General features: G+C 38.6%; 1 protein-coding gene across 1 annotated transcript; it reads right to left on the bottom strand.

Moving 5' to 3' along the window:
* Positions 1-4,830: 4,830 nt before the first annotated feature.
* THOC3 (THO complex 3) lies at positions 4,831-15,612 on the bottom strand. Its single transcript, XM_044661646.1, has 6 exons — positions 15,346-15,612; positions 14,346-14,502; positions 11,890-12,094; positions 8,107-8,268; positions 7,690-7,790; positions 4,831-6,131 (listed from the first exon to the last, which is right to left on the bottom strand). Exons 1-6 carry the CDS (start codon positions 15,610-15,612, stop codon positions 5,968-5,970), a joined length of 1,056 nt encoding a protein of 351 aa, XP_044517581.1. The 3' UTR covers positions 4,831-5,967.
* Between the last annotated feature and the right edge of the window lie 6,059 nt (positions 15,613-21,671).

Raw genomic sequence — 21,671 nt, 5'->3', positions numbered from 1 at the left:
GAGTAAATTTTCTTTGAATTACTGTAGACCAATACTTAAAACTAAGACACTCTGTCCTTCTCAGAAAAGAAGCAAAGTGGGGTCAGTAAAGAAATAGGATCACGGGATTTAGAGTTAGATTAGATCTTAGACACCATCTAAGTCCAACCCCTTCATTTTATAAAGAAAACTGAAGCCCAGAGGGGACTGGCAAGATTACACAAATAACATCAGAGCTGGAACTCAAAGCCAGGTCTTCCTACTCCAAGTCTGGAATTTTCCCCATTACACTATATTATTAATTTCATATCATACTTCTTGCCAACTTAAGGTGCTTTGTAGATGGAAGTGTGTGAAAGAGCTTTGTCTGAGCTCTTATCTAGTTCTGACTAGTTTTTTGACCCTTGGCATGTCAAATTCTTTTGCTTTTTCTTTATCTGTAATCTAATCCAATACATATTTATATATGTATATATGAAATATTTAACATGTACAAGACACAGTGATAAATCCTAGAGCTATAAAAAGTAAAAATATTAAGCTTCTTTCATAGAGCTGTCATACCGAGCTTCAGCTTTATGTAAAATTAGAATCATTTGATGACCAAGCTCACAGGGCTTCTGGATGAAGGGACCCTAGAATATCTGGTTCAAGCTTCTTGTCTCCTTTGCTGTATCCTCCTCTGACCTAGACATCCCTTAGGGTTCTGTCCTGGGCCCTCTTCTCTTCTCCCTCTATACTACTGCACTTGGCGATCTCATCAGCTCCCATGGACTTGATTATCACAAATGATTCTCATATCTACCTCACCTCTTTTGGTGTCTTTGCTGGTCTCCAATCTTGCATCTCCAATAGACATCTCAAAAAGGATATTTGTAAGACTATCAAAAACTCAATGGGTCCAAAATATAACTCATTATCTTGCCCACCAAGCCCTACCTCTCCTATCTTCCCTTTTACTAAAGAGAACCACCACCTCCTGGGCCGAGGCTCATTTCATAGGAATCACTCTGGATTTTTCACTATCTCTCATCCCCTACAACCTATATGTTGCCATGGTCTGTCAATTTCACTTCTGCAGCTTCTATCAAAACCCCCCCTTCTGTTCTGACTCTGCCACCTCTAGTGCGGGTTCTCATCCCCTCAAGCCTGGATTATTGCGACTGCCTCCAAGTCTCTCCCCATTCCAATCCACCCTTCATTTAGATCAAACATAGAATTATTTCATTCGAAGCCCTTCATAACCTAGGCCCCTCCTACCTTTCCAGTCTTCTTAAGCCCTTATTTCATGATACATATTCTTTGATACAGGAACACTGGTCTCTTAGCTGTTCCAGGAGCAAGATTTCTTGTCTTTGGGCATTCTCTCTGGCTTGTCCCCCATACCTGGAAGGCTCTTCTTCCCTCCTTCCACTCCAATTATTGACTTCCATGGCTTCCTTTAAGTCTCAGTTAAAATTTCACCTTCTATAGGAAGTCTTCCCCTACCCTTAATTCCAAGGCCTTCCTTCAGTTAATTCTTACCCTGTATATGGTTTGCTTTGTATATATTTATTTGCATGTTGTCTACCCATTAGATTGTAAGGTCCTTAAGAGCAGAGACTGTCTTTTGCCTTTTTGGATCCCTAGCCCTTAGCACAGTGTCTGGCACATAGTAAGCACTTCATGTTTATTGATTATATACAAAAGATCATAGTGTGTGATAGCAACAAAGGAAAATTTGACCCAATACTCTTAAGGAAATTTCTAAAAGAGAACACTTTTAGTCAGTAGAAGGGATTACTCTCAAATGGTATCCTGGAGAAAATGGCAACTGAGCTGAGAATGTTCCAAAGGATCAGATAAGAAGGAAGTGTATAGTGAGTGACCCAAGTACTTGGTAAACTTAAAAGCACATTAGAAATGTGTTATGCTTAGCAATACAATGATCCAGAACAACTGAGGGACTTGTGAAAAAGAATGCTATCCACCTCCAGAGAAAGAATTGTTGGGAGTAGGAATGAAGATGAAAACATGATTTATCACTTATTTAATTGAGTATATGTTTTGGGGTTTTGGTTCTATAAAATTATTCACTTACAAAAATGATAAAAATGTATAACCCAGATTGAATTGCTTGTCAGCTCTGGGAGAGGGGAGGGAGCCAATATGGATCATATCACTTCAGAAAACTTGTGTGGGAATTTTAAAAAAGAAATATGTTATTTTTGTTCCTCCTAATGTTATTGTTGAAGCAAGCATGGCTATGATACAATAGGGACCTCCACCAACCCCAGATCTAGCATCTAAGCTGAAACCTAGCTTTTGTGCATCCTCATGTCAGGTTTGAAATTACATCACTCTGATATCCCATGAAGAGAATTCTCTGGCATTAAAATTAGCATATTAAATTGTAAAACTTGTTCCCCTCCCTCTCTTTAGGTAATGACTCCTTAAGCAGGGGCTCAGACCAACTCAATTTGGCAAACTACTTACACCTTTCATTTCATACCTACTTTTGACTAAAGGTAACATGAGGCAACTGGTAGCTCAGTGAATAAAGGATTGAGCCTGGAGTCAGAAGACCCGAGTTCAAATAGCCTCAGACACTTCCTAAATTGCGTGTCACTCTGATCACTGACTTCCAGGCAAAAGGATCCATCAGGAAAGGAAATGGCAAACCACTCCAGTATATTTACCAAGAAAACTCTAGTGGCAGTGGTCCATGGGGTCACTGTTAGACACAACTGAATGTTAGTTGGGAGTTTTCAAATCAACTTGAAAGGCTGGTCACCCAAAATATTTCTGGAGAAGTGCAAAATCAACGGACCCAGCAAGCTCCTCTTTGAAGGTACCCACCAGAAATTTAAGGAGTGGCTATGCTGGCAATATAAATGGCCAGGACAATTTGCCATAGGAGGGTTCACTCTTCAAGTACAGTGATATGACGTAAGAAGTAATAGCCCTTGTTTCTCTAGGGAATGAAGGACTGACTATTCCTTACCATATTCTCCATGATGTAGACAGTGCAACAATGACCATCCCTATTTTATAAGTAAGGAGATTTGTGCTCAGAAAAGGGGAATAATTTGCCCATGATCACACAAGTTGTCAGGACTGAAAACTACGGTCTGTAAATTTTAGGACTCTCAACTCGGTGTTCTTTGCACTTCACAAGAGTAGGTGGTCACAAGGCAGTGCAGTAGCATGGCAAAAACACTGATTTGAGTCCCAGGACGTAGATGCCAGTTCCCATTTTGCTACTAACCAGCTATATGGCAGCAGGCATGTCATTTCCTCTACTCAGCTGGTTTCCTCATCTGTTAATTACTAGTAAAAACCACCCCTCTGCCTGCCCCCACAGGACTCAAAAGGAGTCTTGGATATGAAAAGTGTTTTGAAACCCATAAAGTACAAGCATAAGGCAAAGCAGTATGCAGCAGCAGACAGCACTGGAATGGAATTCTAAAGTCCCAAGGGCGAGTCTTGGCTCAGCCAACAATGAGACTCCAGGAGCAAGTCACAAATTGAGCTTCCATCCCCCCAATCCATAAAGTTGAGGAACAGCAAACAGATGAACTCAGAGGTGTCTCCCAACTATGACATTTGGAGATTCTAAATCTGGGCCCTGTCTCTATCCTGCTGTGTTAGCATGGGCAAATCACAGAACTTCTCCTTCAAGCCTGACAGAATAAGATAATTTTAGAGTCTGATAGGAGAGACACCTATTCAAACCTATCCTCCCAAAGAAATCCCCACAATAACATTCTTCGCAAATATGTGACATCTCTTCTTGAAGTCTTCCAATGAAAGGGGAACCATTACCTCTCATTTTACAAAAGAGGCAGTACATTCCACTAAGGGAGCATTCCAATTGTTAGTTTATCCTTTATAAATCCTAAATTTGCTATGCAATCATAAGATCAAAGATTCAGAGTTGAAAAGGACCTCAGGGGCCATACAGCCTAACCCTCGTTTTATAGAGGAAGAAAACTGAGGTCCAGGGAAGTGAAAGGACAGGTCACAGGTCACACAGTTGGCTAAGTGGCAAGAACTATTTTGAACCAAAGACCTTTTACTCCAAATCCATCATTCTTTCCATAGTATGAATCTGTCAGGAATGCTTGCTCACCCCTTATCAATATTCCCCTCCCAACAAGAGAGAGAATGCTCCTCATCCTGCCCCCTGTGGCCAAATGGAAAAAGTCTAACCTTTCTTGTACATAAAAGCTACTTAAATGCTTAAGACAGCAATCTCAATCTTTTAGCCCCACCCCCACAATTCTCTCTCAAATATTCTCTTCCAGGGCATTTGGGTGGCTCAGTGGATTGAAAGTTAGCCCTAGAAACAGAAAGTCCTAGGTTCAAATGTGGACTCAAGATACTTCTTGGCTGTACAACCCTGGGGAAGTCACTTAACCCTCACTGCTTATCCCTGGCTGATCTTCTGACTTAGAATTGATACTAAGAAGGTATGGGCTTAAAAAAAAAAAATCCAAATGGCTGACTACAAAAGGATAGAGGAAGAATACTAGGGGAAATCTACAAAATGTAAAAACAAATGATATCAATAAAAAAGAAATTTTTTTTTTAAGTGAAGGACCTAGGGTACTCTACTGGTAACCTCCTGGCTGAAATAGACCCATGTAAAATAATCTCTGCCCTGCTTTGTACTTCACAAGACTCTGAAAACGTTCATTAAAGAAATGTGAACCAGGAAGGTAGTAAATGATAGCTTAAATGATCACTCTTTTGCTTCAGCTTCTTCAAGAGTTTAAAATCAGAATGCTAAGATCAAGGTTACCCATAATCATATTTACCCATCCCTCACAGATAAAGAAAATACCACCTTACTAAATGTAAGAATGCCCAAAATTTTAACTTTTATTAAAAGCTGAAATATCAAAATTATTCTTAAAAAATACTTTCCCCAAAATGTTACATTCCTCTTTACCAACCCTGGCCCCCACAAGTAGAAAGAGTATAAGCAGAGAAGAGCTGTCGACACATATCACACATGGGGATATACCCAAATGAGGTAGCAACTTGGATCTTGAAATCATGCTATACCACCTACAGTTACTTAGGTAGAAATACTCTTCTAGCCATGTAGCCTCTCTATGCCACAGTTTCATCACCTATAAAACAGGGATAATAACCTCCCCTTTCCCTTTAGGGTTGAGGAAATTATTGTGTAAACCAAGTGCTATAAAAATGGATCACAGGAATTTAGAAGTCATCTAATCCAACCCCCTCTTTTTACAGAGGAAGGAGCTATTATTTTTTAGGAGTGTGGTACAAAGGCACCATTCTTTTTCATCTCTATTCAAGACACAGTTACTGCTAGTATGGGCCACGACATCTTTGATGGGGAAGTAAAATTGTCACCTCTTAAGACCATCATACTTTTAGTCAGCAAAGGTTACCAAAGCTTTACAACACTTCAAACTTAAAGGCAATAAGGAAAAACAGAGAAAACTGGTTAGACTCTTCAATTACCTGTAGAAATTCCTAAGATTCTTTTTTTAACTCCTAAGATTCTTGAAGTACACAGGGCAATCCCCTGAGAAAGGAAGATAACAGAACTTGGGTCATCTGAATCCCACATTTTAAAAATGAGAAAACTTAAGGCCTAGAGAGGCAAAGTTCTAGGTAATAGCACAAATATGTTTTGAACAGAGAGAGACCTCCAAACTCAAATCCAGTCTTCTTTCCACTGCTCTGATTCTAAATTTCAGTGCCTTTTCCATTAACAGATTACAATGGAAACTCTACCACTCTACCACCCCCAAAAAAATACTGCAAACAGAAGCCGTATTATATTCAAATGGGTGGACATGGGACAACTTTCTTTTTATACTGGGATGTTTAGGGATGGAGAAGAACGTACTCAGGGAGAAACAGACCAAATAAACTAGACAAAATGATACCTGACTTTCTCAGGCCTTTCCCCAGCCTCTCTGGGGAGTCTGTACTCCCCTCTGTACACTGGACCCTCCCAATTTCCTTTTAAGAGTCATTAGGAAGCCCAAACAACTTCACAGTCCCTGCTTCCCGGCTGCTGTCATATTTGCCATCTTTGTCATCACAAGCAAATGCCAGCAGTGGCCTTTTGGGATGCCAGGCCACCGTGAACGTTGGTGACTCACATTGCACCTCCCAGAGCTTATCACCTACAATCAACATACAAAGAAAGCATAAGTCAGATATATTCACATACAGATTGATTAGAAATAAAATTTCACATTTCTATAGCACTTTAAGACCCAAAAAGTACTTCTTCACACTCCTGTGAGATATATAATATGTAAGGCTTATCCTCATTTCAAAGAGTAAAAAAAATGAAGCTTAGAGATAAAAACCACTTGCCAAAGGTCACAGAGCTAGGAAATATCACAACTCAAGCCTTCCGACAAAATCCAATACTCTTTCTACTCTACCCCACTGTTTCCAAAATATAGACTGGATTAGCTAATCTTTGCTCCATTATTAAAATTGTAAGAATAAAAAAACAAAAAACACTGGAGAAAAGTAAGTTACTCTCCTTTGAAACATAAGGACACAAAAAAGGAACTTGAAAACTAAAATTCTTTGAAATAAATTTTGACAATGTTTAAAGGATTGGAATTTTCCCACCAAGGGCAACATGAGTCAATAAAAACCCATATGTAAGGCCTTAAGGTTTATAAAAATAGTTTCCTCATAATACTGTGGAGTAGATAGTATATGAATCATTCCTCAATTTACAGATTAAATTGAAGAACAAAACAATTAGTTGCCCAGAGTCAGTCTTCTGAGAGTAAAACCTGTGCTTTTTCAGCCATCTTTTCTCTTAGTCACTTATTTAGATTTTTATATCTTGGAATATGACAAGTTATCTGCATATCAAAAAGGATTAGCTTTTGCTTTGGGTTTTTACCCAGATCTAAAGTGTATAAGAATAATAAAATCTTACAGTGTTTAGTCATTCCCTCAAATTAAAATGAATCAATGGATATAAAATCAAGTTGCCTCAAAGATTCCTTCAATTTGGCTTCTTGGGATCCACACAAGGTGGCTTTCTCTCAAAGATTTAACAATGAATTAGTATGAATTAAGGTAGTGGCTATTCACCATTATATTAGCATTTCAAAGAGTTGCCAAAACTGTGTCAAAGTGCTTTACTCAAACTTCTTCTCTGATACCTTTGATTGAGGCTTTTATCATCTTCAAAAATAACTCTAAATTTGCATATCTGTCAACAGTACTCTAAAATGGTGTCAAAGATAACTATAAAATCTTTTATCTAAAAATAATGAACATTTTCAGGCTTTATAAGCAGAAGTAAAAGGCACCTACAAATTAAATGACTACCTAAGGAAGTTTTTGGATAGATACAAAATGCAACTCTAAGACATAAATGGACAAAATCTACTTCTCTACTCCCACTAATTTGTTTCTGTTAGTGTAAAATTACTGAAGGGAAGGGAGAGATTAGATAATACAGTTCACTCAGAAAGTGGTCCTTTGATTCTTAGCTTTAGAAAAACCTTTCACTGGCAGCTCTGCCACTTACTAGTTGTGATACCATGGACAAGTTATTTCATATCAGTTTTATCATCTGTAAAAAAGAAAGCTGGGACAGAGACCTAAGGTCTCTGTCAGCTATTCTTTCTGTGATTTTCTGAAATGGATCTATTAAACATGTATCACTAGACATGATGCTAATCTCCTCAAACAAAACTTTTTTACCTGTCTCTACTTCAGCAATGTCAATAAAGTGATCCTCAGATGCTGATGCAAGCATCTTCCCATCATGGCTAAAGCTGAGGGTTCTGACTGGCCAGTCCAATCTGTAGTACAGGATAATCAAAGGAGACATAAGTGATCCCTGGAGAAGGCAGAATTTTTACTCAGGATTCAAAGAAATTCTTTTATGAATAACACACATGTATGACTAGAAAAGGAAATAGGCTAATCCCACCAACAAAATAGGTGAAACAACCTGAGTGCCGAGTTGATATACAAAATATAGAACCAAAAATGAAACTCATCTAAGAAATGCAGAGAACAAAGAAGAATGGCACAAAGGAGGGGTTACTATCTTTATAAAAGAAGGTCTAGACAAAATACAGGCACAAGGGATGAATGATCAGGAAGTGCACTGACCTGGAAAAACATCTCACACACACCAACTCGTCAACATCCCAAAGGCTAACCAATGCATCAGCACTTCCTGTGGCAAAGTACTTCCCTGTGGGGTCAAATTTGATGCAGATGCAATTGGAAGGATGGGCATTGATGGACTGCACAGGCTTCAGCTCAGGATAGCTAGGAAGAAAAAAACACAGAAAGAGGCATATCAATCATTTATCCACATTCTCAATCCTGGGATCTAAATTAGCGAAGGTATTAGATTGGGAACTGACCCAAATTCTAAATGGCTGTGGGGCAACCCAACCAATTACATTTGGCCTTTCTGAACCACATTTTCCTCACCAGTAAAACTGAGGAATAATATTCATTAATACCCTTCCTTTTTACACTACCTGTCCCACTCCCTTTTCCATCACTATTCTCTTAACCTCCACCTTCTAGAATTCACTCTGACACATAGTAAATGCTTCATGAATGCTTTTCTCTACTCCTCAAAGTTTGTTTTAGGCATCGTCTTCTATATGAAGATGCTCTTCATCCTTCCAGTCACTACAGCCTGTTCCCTCCCTCCACAATTAATTTGTATTTTGCATATAACTTAAATGTCATATTGTCTCTGCAACAAAATGCACTGTAAGCTCCATGAGATCAGAGATTATTTTATTTCTGTCTTTGTATTCCCAGTGTCCAGGTCATAGTAGGTACTTAAAATGTGCTTGTTGATTATCTCTGTCATAGTATTATTTTAAGGAAAATCTTTTTTAAACTATAAAGCAAATGTGAGCTACAGTATTTTTTGTTCTCACCTCTTATTAAACCTTATCACAATCTATATTATATCATATTCTTCACAACAACCCCAGAAGGTACATAATTATCCCCATTTTGCAAGTAAAGAAACTGAGGCTAAGAAAAGCTAAATGATTTGCCTAAAGTTATATAGCTAGTATCTGAGACAAAATTTGAACTCAAGCTTTCCTTATTCCAGATCTAGCTCTATATCTACTGTACCACCGAGTTGCCTCAATCAATGCTACTAAAATAATTCAAGCAAGACAAAAAGAACTGAACTATGATGGTGTGAGTGAAAAGACAAAGAGAATTATAGTTCATCCATACTGGTCTACTTGCTGTTCCTTAACCATGACACACCATCTACCAGCTCCTTTCTTTTGTACTGGCTCTCCCCATTCCTGGAAAGCTCCCTTTCCAAACTCTACCTAGTGGTTCCCCTGGTTTTTTTCACAACTCAGCTAAAATTCCATCTTCTACAAGAAGCCTTTCCCTTTCCCTTCAGCAGTTAGTGCCTTCCCCTCTCAAAATGAATTTCATCTCTCTTAAATTTATCTTCTAGGTATAAAATAATTTACTTGTTTTCACCCATTAAAATGTAGGTTCCTTAAGGGCTATTTTTGCCTTTCTCGGTATCTACAGCACTTAGCACAGTGCTTAGAACATAATAACACTTAAATGCTTGTTAACTAAGAATTTAAGATCCTCAAATGATTGCTGGAAAACAGCAGAAATTGAATCCTCAAAATTATAATAGCCAAACCTGACCCCAAAGAAAAAATATACTTCCCCTCTACTTTTTTGTAGAGGTAGAAGACTATGGATATAGAACACTACATAATGTCAGTCTTTTTCAATATGCTGGTGAGTTTTACTTGACTTTTTTTCCTATTTTATTTTTCAATATAAATGATGGCTCCCAGAAAGGGGGAGGAGTAAAGTGAGAAATATTGGTGATGTAAATATGATAGGCTGCAATAAAAACATAATTTTAAAAGTTTAAAACTTGTTGGATTAGAGTAGATAATGTCAAAGATTTTATGAATGTCAAAACAACAGAATATCAAACTCATGGAGGGGAGAGGAGAGGAAAAGGGAAAAGCAAGAAAGATAATCAAGAAAGAATCCTATGTTGTGAAAGTGTCTGGAAGAATAGTGATACTCTCAAGACAAACAGGGATATAAAAAAATAGAGCATCATGGAATACAAAAGTTAAGAAAGATTTGAGCATGGTACAGTAGAAGAAGTACTAGGTTTGAAGTCAAAGGACTTGGGTTCAAATCCTAGGTATGCTACTTATTACCCGTGCTATTTTGAGCAAGTCACTTAACTGCTCTAGGCCTCAGTTGCCTCATTTGTAAAATAAAAGAATTAGACTAGACAACTTTAAGGTCCCCTCCAGTTCTAAATATATCATCCTAAATCTAGCCCAAGCCCTTCATTTAACAAAAGAGGAAACTGAAGACTACATGGGGAAGTGACTTGCTCAAACTATCACAGCATGTGTTATTAGATCCTTGTCTTTGCTTCTTCCAACTGTTGAACAGGGAGTATATTGTTCATTCACAAGAGCACAATGAATGTATCTATCACTATAGTGACATCTCTACCTTCTTTGAAATTCACCTGGCCTATATTCCTTTTATGATATCAATATGAAATCATCATTCTTCCTCTCTTAACTTCCAAAGCACACTTTGTATCATTTGCGTGACACTTAGATTATCATTGTGTTCATGTCTAATTTAATTTTCTAGATTCCTGAGGACAAGGATCAGAACCTAGCACAATTTATACAATAAGGTCACAAATATTTAATAAATAAGAGAAATGCCATGGTCTAGTATACTGAGCAGTAGACTTGGGAATCATAAAGTCTGGTTCAAAATGCAACACATTTTCATTTACATAGACGCTGTATGACCCTTCACCATTCTGGACCTGTTTTATACATGTCAAATTAGGGGTGATAATGCTGGCACTAGAAGTACCTCACAGAGTTGTTATGAGTAAAGTATTTTATAAACTATAAAGTACCACATAAATCTAAGTTACCATGACAATGAATGAGAATATCTTCATGTTATGAATTCTGAAAAAAGCAACCAAAATGCAAGATACAAAATGGAAGAGACCTAAGATTATCTAGTCCTAGTTTTATGGAGGAATTAACTTAAGACCCAGATCAGTTTAGTGAATTGTCCAAGGGGATACAACTGTTAACTAAGCATAGATAGGGCTCAAATCTAAAATCATCAGAATCTAAATCTAGTACTTACTATGCTACCTTCTCTAAATTTACAAATGAGTGACTTTGACAAGTAATGCTTCAAAAATATCAAAATATATTCTCTCCCCAAGTAATGACTATTTTAACAAACTCCATGAAGGGGAATAAGGTTGAAATATTTCTCACTCACTACAGCATTCATTTTAAGTCTTAATTATTACAGGGATTCCAGGTAGGGATATATTATCTAGTTCCATATTCAATGGGTCCCAACCTCCAAAGAAATGTTCAGAAACAGAATATAACTGAACAAGCATTGGGTACTATCCCAGTTCTACCATTAACCAACAGTGTGACCTAGAACAAATCAATTTTCTGAGTCTAAGTTTCCTCATCTGTAAAATGAGGAAGTTGAACTTCATGACTTCTAAGGTCCCCTTCCCACATCTGATATTCTATGTTCTAAAGTAAGTAAGTTCAAGGAATTTGGAATTAGACAGGTAAATGGGAGTGGAGGAAGAATCTGTAAGACTACCATCAAGGCAGCAAAAGTAATAACAGGGAGAAAGTACTGATTTAAAAGATGAGGATAAAAATCCATACAAACAAGAGGAAAACACAAACCTAACCATCATAACCTTAAATGTGAACTGATTAAGCAATCCAACAAGACATTCTAGGTTCTAAAATTCCTTCCCCCTCTAATGTTCTATAAGTTCATACGGGCTATAAATAGGAGAGAAATTACCCTATGTTGAGTGATACCAATTACCTGAGAATGTTGATACAGCCATTGCCATTAGTAAGGAAGAACATATTGTTATCATTATTCCAGGAGATTTCATTGACCTCAAATTTAAATTGCTCCTCTGCTTTTGAACGATGGGTTTTAGCATCAATGAAAGTTACCACATCATCTTTATTGCCCACAGCAATGGTCTGCCCATCAGGACTCCAGCAAATGTTAATATTCTCCCCTAGAAAGGAAAAAAAAATAAGCAAACTGACTTGACCAAAATCCACCAAATAATCTTTTTTTGTATTACCACACAAAACACATTTCTATATTATTCATTTTACTAAATGAATAATCTTATAAAACTAAAACCCTAACACATATACCCAAATAAACAAATGATAAATCATAGGCCTTCATCTGCATTTCTACTCCAAAAGTTCTTTCTCTGGTGCTGGATGGCATTCTTTGTCTTAAATCCCTCAGAATTATTTTGGATCATTGCACTGCTGTTAGTAGCAAAGTCTATCACATGTGTGTTCCACAGTATTGTAGTTCCTGTGTATAATGCTCTCCTGGTTCTGCTTATTTCACTCTGCATCAGTTCATTTAGGTCTTCCCAGCTCTATTCTGAAATCATCCTGTTCACTGTTCCTTATGGCACAATAGTATTCCATTCACCATCATAGACCACAATTTGTTGAGCCATTACTCAATTGAGGGACATCCCTTTAGTTTCCAATTCTTTGCCACCACAAAAAGAGCAGCTAGAAATATTTTTGCATAAACAGGTCCTTTCCCATAATTTTTTTTTTTACTCTCTTTGGGATACAGACCTACTAGTGGTATTACTGGATCAAAAGGTATGCATTCTTTTATAGCCCTTCTGGGACTCCAGAATGGTTGGATAAAATCACAACTCCACATTAGTGTCCCAATTTTACCACATTCTCTCCAACATTTATCATTTTCCTATACTGTAATATTAGCCAGTCTGATAGGTGTGAGGTGTTACTTCAGAGTTGTTTTAATTTGCATTTCTCTAATCTAGAGGGATTTAGAGCATTTTTTTACATGATTATTGTTAGCTTTGATTTCTTCATCTGAAAACTGTCTATTCGTATCTTTTGACCATTTATCAAGTGGGGAACCCAAAGAGAACTGTAGGACAATGGAAAGGACACAGGATGTATAATTGAAAGATCTGGGTTCAAATGCCAATTTTGATATTTACTAGCTGTGTGACCCTAGGAACATTATAACTTCCAAGATTTAGACAATAAAAATGAAGATAGTAATCTTTGCACTATCACACCTAAGGTTCACTGTGATGAAGGCATTTTGTAAAGTTTAAAGCACTGTATAAATACAAGTTGGGTTATCATAATAACCCAAGATCAAAACGTTTTTTAGCAAGCCTGGTATTAGGAATCTATCGAATAAGCTGCTAAATATTCTAAAAATCTAATGACCTCTTATCAAATATGGCAACTCAAACGCATTTCTATAGTGACTTAGGATTTACAAAACACTTTACTCATAACAAACTTGAGAGGAAAATAGGAAGGAATAAGGACTCAACCACATAGGAAACACGATAGAGAAAAAGAAGAGGGGTGAATTGATTCCCTCTACTAACCAGCCATCTCCTCTGCAACTTACAGTCTTATAAGAGCTATCTAAAACAGGTGTCGAACCCTCCACCAACAAAATAAGTGCTGCCCAACCAAGTTAAAATAGAATTAGGAAAAGCTTTAACAAAAAAATTTTTTAAAGACAACAAAGTTAATTTATGGTTTTCCAAATCAATATGACACCTGCAAGGATTCTGAGTTTGATTCCATGAGCCTGGGGCAGTAATAAGCCAAGTAGCTTGCCCCAGGTAAGATGATATTTGAACTCAAGTCTTGCTGGCTTCCCTGCCGCTATCTGTGAGGCACAGTCCAAACATTATTCTCATTTTACAGATGAAAAAACTGAGGCCCAGAAAGATCAAATAATTTATCCAAACACATAGTAAACAATAGACTTGGAATTTGAGCCCACAAAATTTGAATTCTAAATCCAGTGTTCCTTTCACTAGACCAGCAGAAATATACAGATATACAGATAGACAGATAGACAAACAGACAGACAGATATATATATATAGATATACATATATATATATACACATATATATACAAAAATACATATATGCACAAGAAAAGAAAAAATTGCTTTTAGTAATTACTTCTCTTTGTGACTAATTTGCATTAAAATATTAGCTCCCATTTCTATACTGCTTTACAATAAAACCTGTGGGATAGAGGTGAAAATAACTATCACAAATTTAATGACAAGGAAACAGGTGAACTTAAGTTTTCCAAGGTCGACTTGCTAAATTTCAAAATTGGCACTTAACCTACATCTTCTACTGGAATTTCCATATAATGCTCTTAATACTATACACCACAAAAGTCCCTTCCTCCCTCATGCCCTCTTGACAGTCACCTTTAGTATTCACAGAAGCAATGCATTTTGTAGTTCTAACATCCCAGATGCGAATAGTTTTGTCCCCAGATGCAGTGACAAAGAGGTCTGGATTACTTGGATGCCAACAAAGCTGATCAACACTGTCCCCATGACCTCGGTAGTTATTTTCTTTTACCTAAAATAAGGGTGTCAAATATAATACTGAATATAATATTAATGTAATATTTCCATGGATCCGTTGAAAATATTGTAGGGTCGCTGAAACAGAACACCACAATTATCCCCTCTGAAGGGCCCCAGGATGTTTCCAAAGATGTCCATCACTTCTTCAGCCCTTGGCCCCATGATCTTCTCTTGTATTTCATAACGCCTCATCACAATGCCTCTCTCAGATCCTTTACCTTCTCTAATATTCCACTTCCCTTATCCTTCCACCCCTAAATCCTTAGCCCCTACAATTCTTAGGCCCCGATTTTAATCCTCCTCCATCTTTTAGGTAGATCCCCATCACTTTAAACTCCCCAAAGCTCTAGATATTCCAATTCAGCTCAAAAATAATTTATTAACCATTGCTAGTGCAACAGGTATGATGAATGAGAAATACAAAAACAAAAGTCATGCCCTTAAATTATATGGAGGAAAGGGAAGAGGGTCTTTGGAGTACAAATTCAGATGTAAGTAAATACAATTGTTAAGGAAGCGGTAACATTGGGGGAAGGAGTAGGAAGTGGCACAAAAAACAAATTTTGTGTGAGATGACACCTAACCTGAGCCTAACTATTGGGGAAAGAGGGAGGAAACCTTGAGGGTCAAGTTCATTATCTGCATAGGGAACAGCTTATGCAAAGACGTGGAAGTGGGAGATGAAATGTAGTGTACGGAAAAAAAACCAAGTAGGGCAGTTTGGCTGGTCCAGTGTGCGTTCTCTCTCCTGCTTCTGCCACCCTAGGAGGAGTTCCTTAAGCCCCCCAACTCCTGGATTCCAGCCCCAACCCCCCGCCCCCGGGGTCGAGCGCACCAGGCGGTCCTTCTCGAGCAAAAAGACGCTGGCCGTCTTGTCGAAAGAGCCCGAGGCCAGGCGTCGCCCGTCACAGCTCCAGGCCACCGAGTGCACCTTGGCGCTGTGCGCCGGGAATTCACGAGTCTTGCTATGGCTCCGAAACAGCTCCTGCATCCCGGCCACATACCGGGATGGGCCGCCGGCCGCGCTGCCCCAGGGCCCAGCCCCACCAACGGCGCCCAGCCCTAGGGCAGAGCTCCCCGCGAGGGCAGATGCGCTCGCCATCCCGCGCACAGAGCCGAGCCGCGCCGCGTAGCCGGGACCGGGACAAACCGTCAACCACGCGCAGAAGCGGAGTCTGGGGCGGAGACACGCAAGCGCACTCCCTCCGTCCAACGGCCACGGCGGGGAGGAGCAAGAAGCCACGCAGTCTTCGACCAGAAAAGCGCAAGCGCAAGCGCAATCACCCCGCCCAACCGCCCTGAGAGGAGGAGAGGGGAGCCTCTTATGGAAGCTTCAGGAACCAAGTGGCGCAAGCGCACTCCCACAATCCCAATCGCTACAAGACTACAAATCCCATCATTCGGAGTGATCCCTCCTATTGACACTATTTAATGTTAATCGTCCTTCTGGGTCTGCTCACATCCTGCTTTTGATAGTCTTAAATTTCCCCTGCTATCTTACAGTCTTCATTATACCATAAGCTAAACAGGAGCGAGTAATCTAGAACAGCCTGGAAACAGAAAAGGACATTAACTACATCTAAGAGTCGGAAAAGAAGCTGTGACCCTGGGAGCGGGGCAGAAATTTTGATAGAGGGTGAAGCTAAAAAGCAGCTAGGGTTATGTTGTCAATGAATGTGAAAATAGAAGTTAAGGGAATTAAGAGTGACTTCATAAAAAGAACTAAGTCAAATTTATAGCAAACTAAATCATTCCCCAATTGATAAATGGTCAAAGGATATGAATAGGAATTTTTCAAATGAAGAAATCAAAGCTATCAATAATCATGTAAAAAATTTTTCTAAATCCCTCTAGATTAGAGAAATGCAAATTAAAACAACTCTGAAGTAACACCTCACACCTATCAGACTGGCTAATATTATAGTATAGGAAAATGATAAATGTTGGAGAGAATGTGATAAAATTGGGACACATGTCTAAGCAGTGGAGTTGTGAGCTTATCCAACCATTCTGGAGGGCAATTTGGAACTTATGCCCAAAGGGCTATAAACGAATGCATAACTTTTAATCCAGTTAATACCTCTAGTAGGTTTGTATCCCAAAAAGTTTAAAAAATGGGAAAGGACCTGTTTATACAAAAATATTTCTAGCTGCTCTTTTTGTGGTGGCAAAGAATTGGAATATAAAGGGATGTCCCTCATTTGGGTAATGGCTCAACAAATTGTGTTCTGTGATGGTGAATGGAATACTATTGTGCTATAAGGAACAGGATGATTTCAGAATAGAGCTGGGAAGACCTAAATGAACTGATGCAGAATGAAATAAGCAGAACCAGGAGAGCATTATACACAGGAACTACAATACTGTGGAAAACAAATGTGATAGACTTTGCTACTAACAGCAATGCAATGATCCAAAATAATTCTGAGGACTTAAGACAAGGAATGCCATCCAGCACCAGAGAAAGAACTTTTGGAGTAGAAATGCAGATGAAAACCTATGATTTATCACTTGTTTATTTGAGTATACAGTTGGGGGTTTTGGTTTTAGAAAATTATTCACTTACAAAAAGGAATATGGAAATTTTTTGCATGATAATACATGTTTAACCCAGATTGAACTGCTTGTCAGCTCCAGAATAGGGAAGGGAAGAAGAGAGGGAGACAAGATGAACCATATAACTTTGGAAAATTTATGTGGATATTTGTTATTAAAAAATGAAAAAAAATTTTTAATAAGAATGACCTTTAGTGACTGTTTTACAGGCTTTGCAATAATATAATAATAATAAAGTAATGATAGCCTTTGCATAGTACTTAAAGGTTTGCAAAATGCTTTATAAATATGTAATTTGTATCTCCCCAAAACCCTCAGAAGTTAAGTGCCATTATTATCATCCCTACTGTATAGATTGCACATTTCTTCCCTTTACAGTTCTACAGGGACTGAAATTTGCTTTGTTTCTCTTCATTCGTGACACGGCATCCTCTCTCAGTGCCTTTGCAGTGACTAACAAGCCTGAAATGTATTCCTTCCCTCCTTCCAACCTCATGTTCCACCTCTGTTCCAAATCACCCCCAAACCTTTCCAACTCCAAACACCTTTCCACAAATCAATTCACATTTACTTTGATTATACTTTTATATGGGCATGTTTCCTCCATAAAATGTAAGACATGGCATCGATATAGACTGTCAAAATGCAGCTCTCTCCAGAGGTCTGATTGATCTCTGAAATCTTGCCTAACCCTATCCAAGAGAGACTATGATGTCTGCCTTGAAAAGCACAAAAGGGTTATTTTTTGGGGCAATCTTTTCAATAATCCCTGAAGGGTGTACTGTACAAGAATTACAGTTGATCTTCATTATTTTCAGATTCCATATTTGTGACTTCATTTAATTGCTAACTTTTATTTGTAAGCCAAAAAATCAGTACTCGGACTTTTGTAATCATTCCTGGACTTGCACAAAGCAGCAAAAAATTTGAGCCACTCATATTCCCAGCCAAAGTCCAAAAACCTTCTGGAGACCTGCTTTCTTTAGTTCTTGTACTGTAAACAATTATATTTTGTTTTTTGAATTTTTGTGTCTTTCATTGATTTCACTGTTTAAAATGGCCTCCCAAACTTAGTGCTAAAGTGCTGTCTAACGTGAAAGGAAATTCTTGGTTCTCTTTGCCTATTCTGGATTTATGCTGGTGAAAAGGGAATCCTTTATTCTCTTTGCCTAGTTAGAGTTAAAGCTTTGGTTAACAATAACTTAAGTACCCCTACTTAGTACCTCACTAGATTGTGAGGACAGGATTAACTCTCTCCTTTCTCTACTTTTGAATTAATCATCAAAAGCAATACACCCATACTTAACACTAAAGTAAGGGAAACTCTTTCTACTGGAGTTTGCACCTCCAAAAGGAAGATACTCCTACTTAACGTTAAGTAGGTGGAAGTCTGCAACCTACATGCTAACTGAGTAATAACTCAGTAATATTTGAATCCAAACTGGATAACAACTTAGAAATGTGTGAATCCTAGGAGGAGAATTAACACTTTTAGAGGTGACAAGTCAATCCCACAGACACTGCCTCTGTGCAGGGCTGGACAATTTGGAAACTGTGATTGGCCCCTGTGAAGAGGGGCAGGAACAGGAAACCACCATAAAAGACATGAAATCTGGAGGCTGAAGAAGGCTAGTGAAGTTGAGTCTCCTGGAAAGTATCTCCTGGAGATAAGTCTTGGAGGGAACTTCACTGGAGACTGAGGCATGAATCCTGGCTTCAATTTAGATTCTGATTCCTGGACTACTTTGTTGGGTGAGTGAAAAGGGCTGGCTACTTTTCTAGTTTCCTAAGAGACTAGCTTCTATCTTGGGGGAGGCCTTGTAGTTATTCACTACCATTTTGGAACATTTGGGACAGAGATGTCTCTAGATTTTCCCATTTCATGTTACCTTTGGGCTACTGCAATTCTGCTTTGTTTATGTAGTGTCTTCTTTGATGAGGGGTATGCCATGCAGTATGATCTTGTACTATCATTGTTCATGTCTTACAATATACTAAAGTGCTTCAGAGAAACCTTAAGAGTGTCCTTGTACTGTTTTTTTTTTTCTGACCTTCATGTGAACATTTGCCTTGTTCAAGTTCTTAAATGAAAAAGACTTCCAAGTATTCCTGATGAAAAGACCAAAGCTAAATAGAAACTTTGAAATATAAACATGAGTCAAAAGAAACATAAGGTAAAAATGAGTGAACAAGCACAAGGAACTAATTAAGAATAAGGTATTTACATTTGAATGGGGGAATTATACAAGTATTCTCTCAGAATCCAAATATTATCAGGGCTCTTAGCTGTCAAATAAGAGGGCCTAGAAGTGATTTTGTAATGTTTTGATGATCTTAAAGAAGGGAAAGGGAGGAGGAAAGGAACATACTAGGGGAAAAGTCAGTATGCAAGTAAAAGACTATACAGGCAAGGAGAAAAGAGATAGGAGGAAACTCACAACATGAAGTAATCAAAGGAGGGGGGAAACACACAAATGATTGGGTCCTGAGAGATATCTCACAGGGGAACAAGAGGGAAAGGAGGGAAGGAAAAGAGGGGAATGAAAGGGCAGGTAAAGAGGCAGAGGAGAAGGGAAATTAGTCCTAAGCAAAACAAACTCAGAGAGATCAAGAGAGCAGTTTAAAAGGAAGAAAAATGATTGAACTCTGGGAGAAGGTAAGAAAAGAGAGCAGAAGCAGATGGCATAAAACTTTAGTGCACTAGAGCTAAGCACACGCCTCTCTCACTTCCCTCTTCTTTGTAAAGAGGGCTAAGAGGAAAAGGAGAGACAAACATATAAGGTAAACAGAATGTAAAGAAATATACAATTAGAAATTATAACTGTGAATGTGAATGGGATAAGCTCACAAGCAAAAGGGAAAATAGAAAAATGGATGAAAAGCAGAATCCAAAAATGCTATTGTTTTTTAAATTTGCTTTTAGAAAGATCCACACAGAGTTCAAATGAGTGGCTGAAGCTAAATCTATTACATACTAACTAAACTCAAAAAGTCAGGCCAAATAATTATGATCTCAGACAAGGCAACAGCAAAAATAGACTTTAAAAAAATAGAGGGAGACTACATTATGCTGAAAAGTTTTTGTTCTGTCTGATTTTTCCTGGCCCTATTAGACCGGTGACAGCAAACCTAAGCACTGACATCCATATCCATTTTCACTGACACACAGCCGCATGCTGCCACATACAGAGAAGAATGGGGGCGCATGCCAAGGATGAAACATTTGCCGTAGTGCAGTGTAGACACTCTGTGCACTATAGATGACAATTCTGCCGATATTGATTTACCTATTTTGGTTTATTAAATAGTTATATATTACAATTATACATTTTTGTTATTTAAACTATAAATATCGCAAAATTATGGTTTTTTTCTTGAAGTGACACACCACCCGAGTTATGCTCAGTTTTCTGGTGAATTTTGAAACACCAAGCTCAAAAGGTTGCCCATCACTGCTATGGACCATAGCTATCCATGGGGTTTTCTTTATTTTATTTTATTTTTTTAGAAAAATTTTTTCCATGGTTACATGATTCATATTCTTACTCTCCCCCCTACCCTCCCTGAAGCTGATGTACATTTCCACTGGTTTCTTCATGTGTCATCGATCAAGACCTATTTCCATATTATTGATAGTTGTACTAGAGTGGTTGTTTAGAGTTTACTTCCCAAATCACATCCACATCAACCCGTGTGTTCAAGCAGTTGTTTTTCTTCTGTATTTCCACTCTTGTAGTTCTTCCTCTGAATGTGGGTAGCGTTCTTTTCCATAAATCCCTCAGAATTGTCTTGGGTTATTGCATTGCTGCTAGTACAGAAGTCCATTACATCATACACGGAGCGTATCAGTCTCCGTGTATAATGTTCTCCTGGTTCTGCTCCTTTCACTCTGCATCAATTCCTGGTGTAATAAGTGGATAACGTGGCTATTAATAGGGAGCTGGTGGTACAAGTGAGTCACCTGGGCCTGGGAGCCCGTAACTACAGTAACAGGTGATTTGAGACTGTCAGAGATGTGTAGCCTGAGCTATGATGCCCATTCAGTCTCCCTGCTACCTATAGGCTCCCTTAAGGTGGAGAGTGAGGGGCCCCTCCCTGCTGGAGTGAAAGCAGAACTCAACAGAAGTGAAGCTCACACACTTCCTGAATAAAATGGATACTTGCCCAGTACTTCCTTTAAAGTCAAGTGGTTGCTATTCTCCCCTCTCCTCAAGCCCTTAGCCCAAGATGATGTTATAATAACTACAGAAGCTCACAGTTTCAGGCTAAGGGTTTATTTTAACATGGAAGGGAAAACTGAGATAACAGGGTTTAGGGCTCTTGAGAGACTGTTGCTAGGGGCGACTGGCAAGTGTTGGCTATGGTCCTAGAAGGTAAGGCCAGGCTGAGGGAACCAGCCCTCAGCCAGAGATAGTTTAGCATTGCCCTGATGTTGTTAATTGGTATAGGGGTGTCCCTGTTGCTAGGCTACTCTAATCTAAATCCTGCCCACTTTCCACAACCCAAACCTCCCTTCAACCTCCCTTCAACCTCCTGGAGTCCCCAAAGGGAAGTCAGGGGTAGCTGGGTGTCTGGTTGAGGTCAAGGAAATCAGAACCCCCCAGG

Source organism: Gracilinanus agilis, chromosome 2, assembly GCF_016433145.1.
Source record: "Gracilinanus agilis isolate LMUSP501 chromosome 2, AgileGrace, whole genome shotgun sequence".
Taxonomy (NCBI): Eukaryota; Metazoa; Chordata; class Mammalia; order Didelphimorphia; family Didelphidae; genus Gracilinanus; species Gracilinanus agilis.
This window is presented reverse-complemented; position numbering and strand designations above follow the sequence as displayed.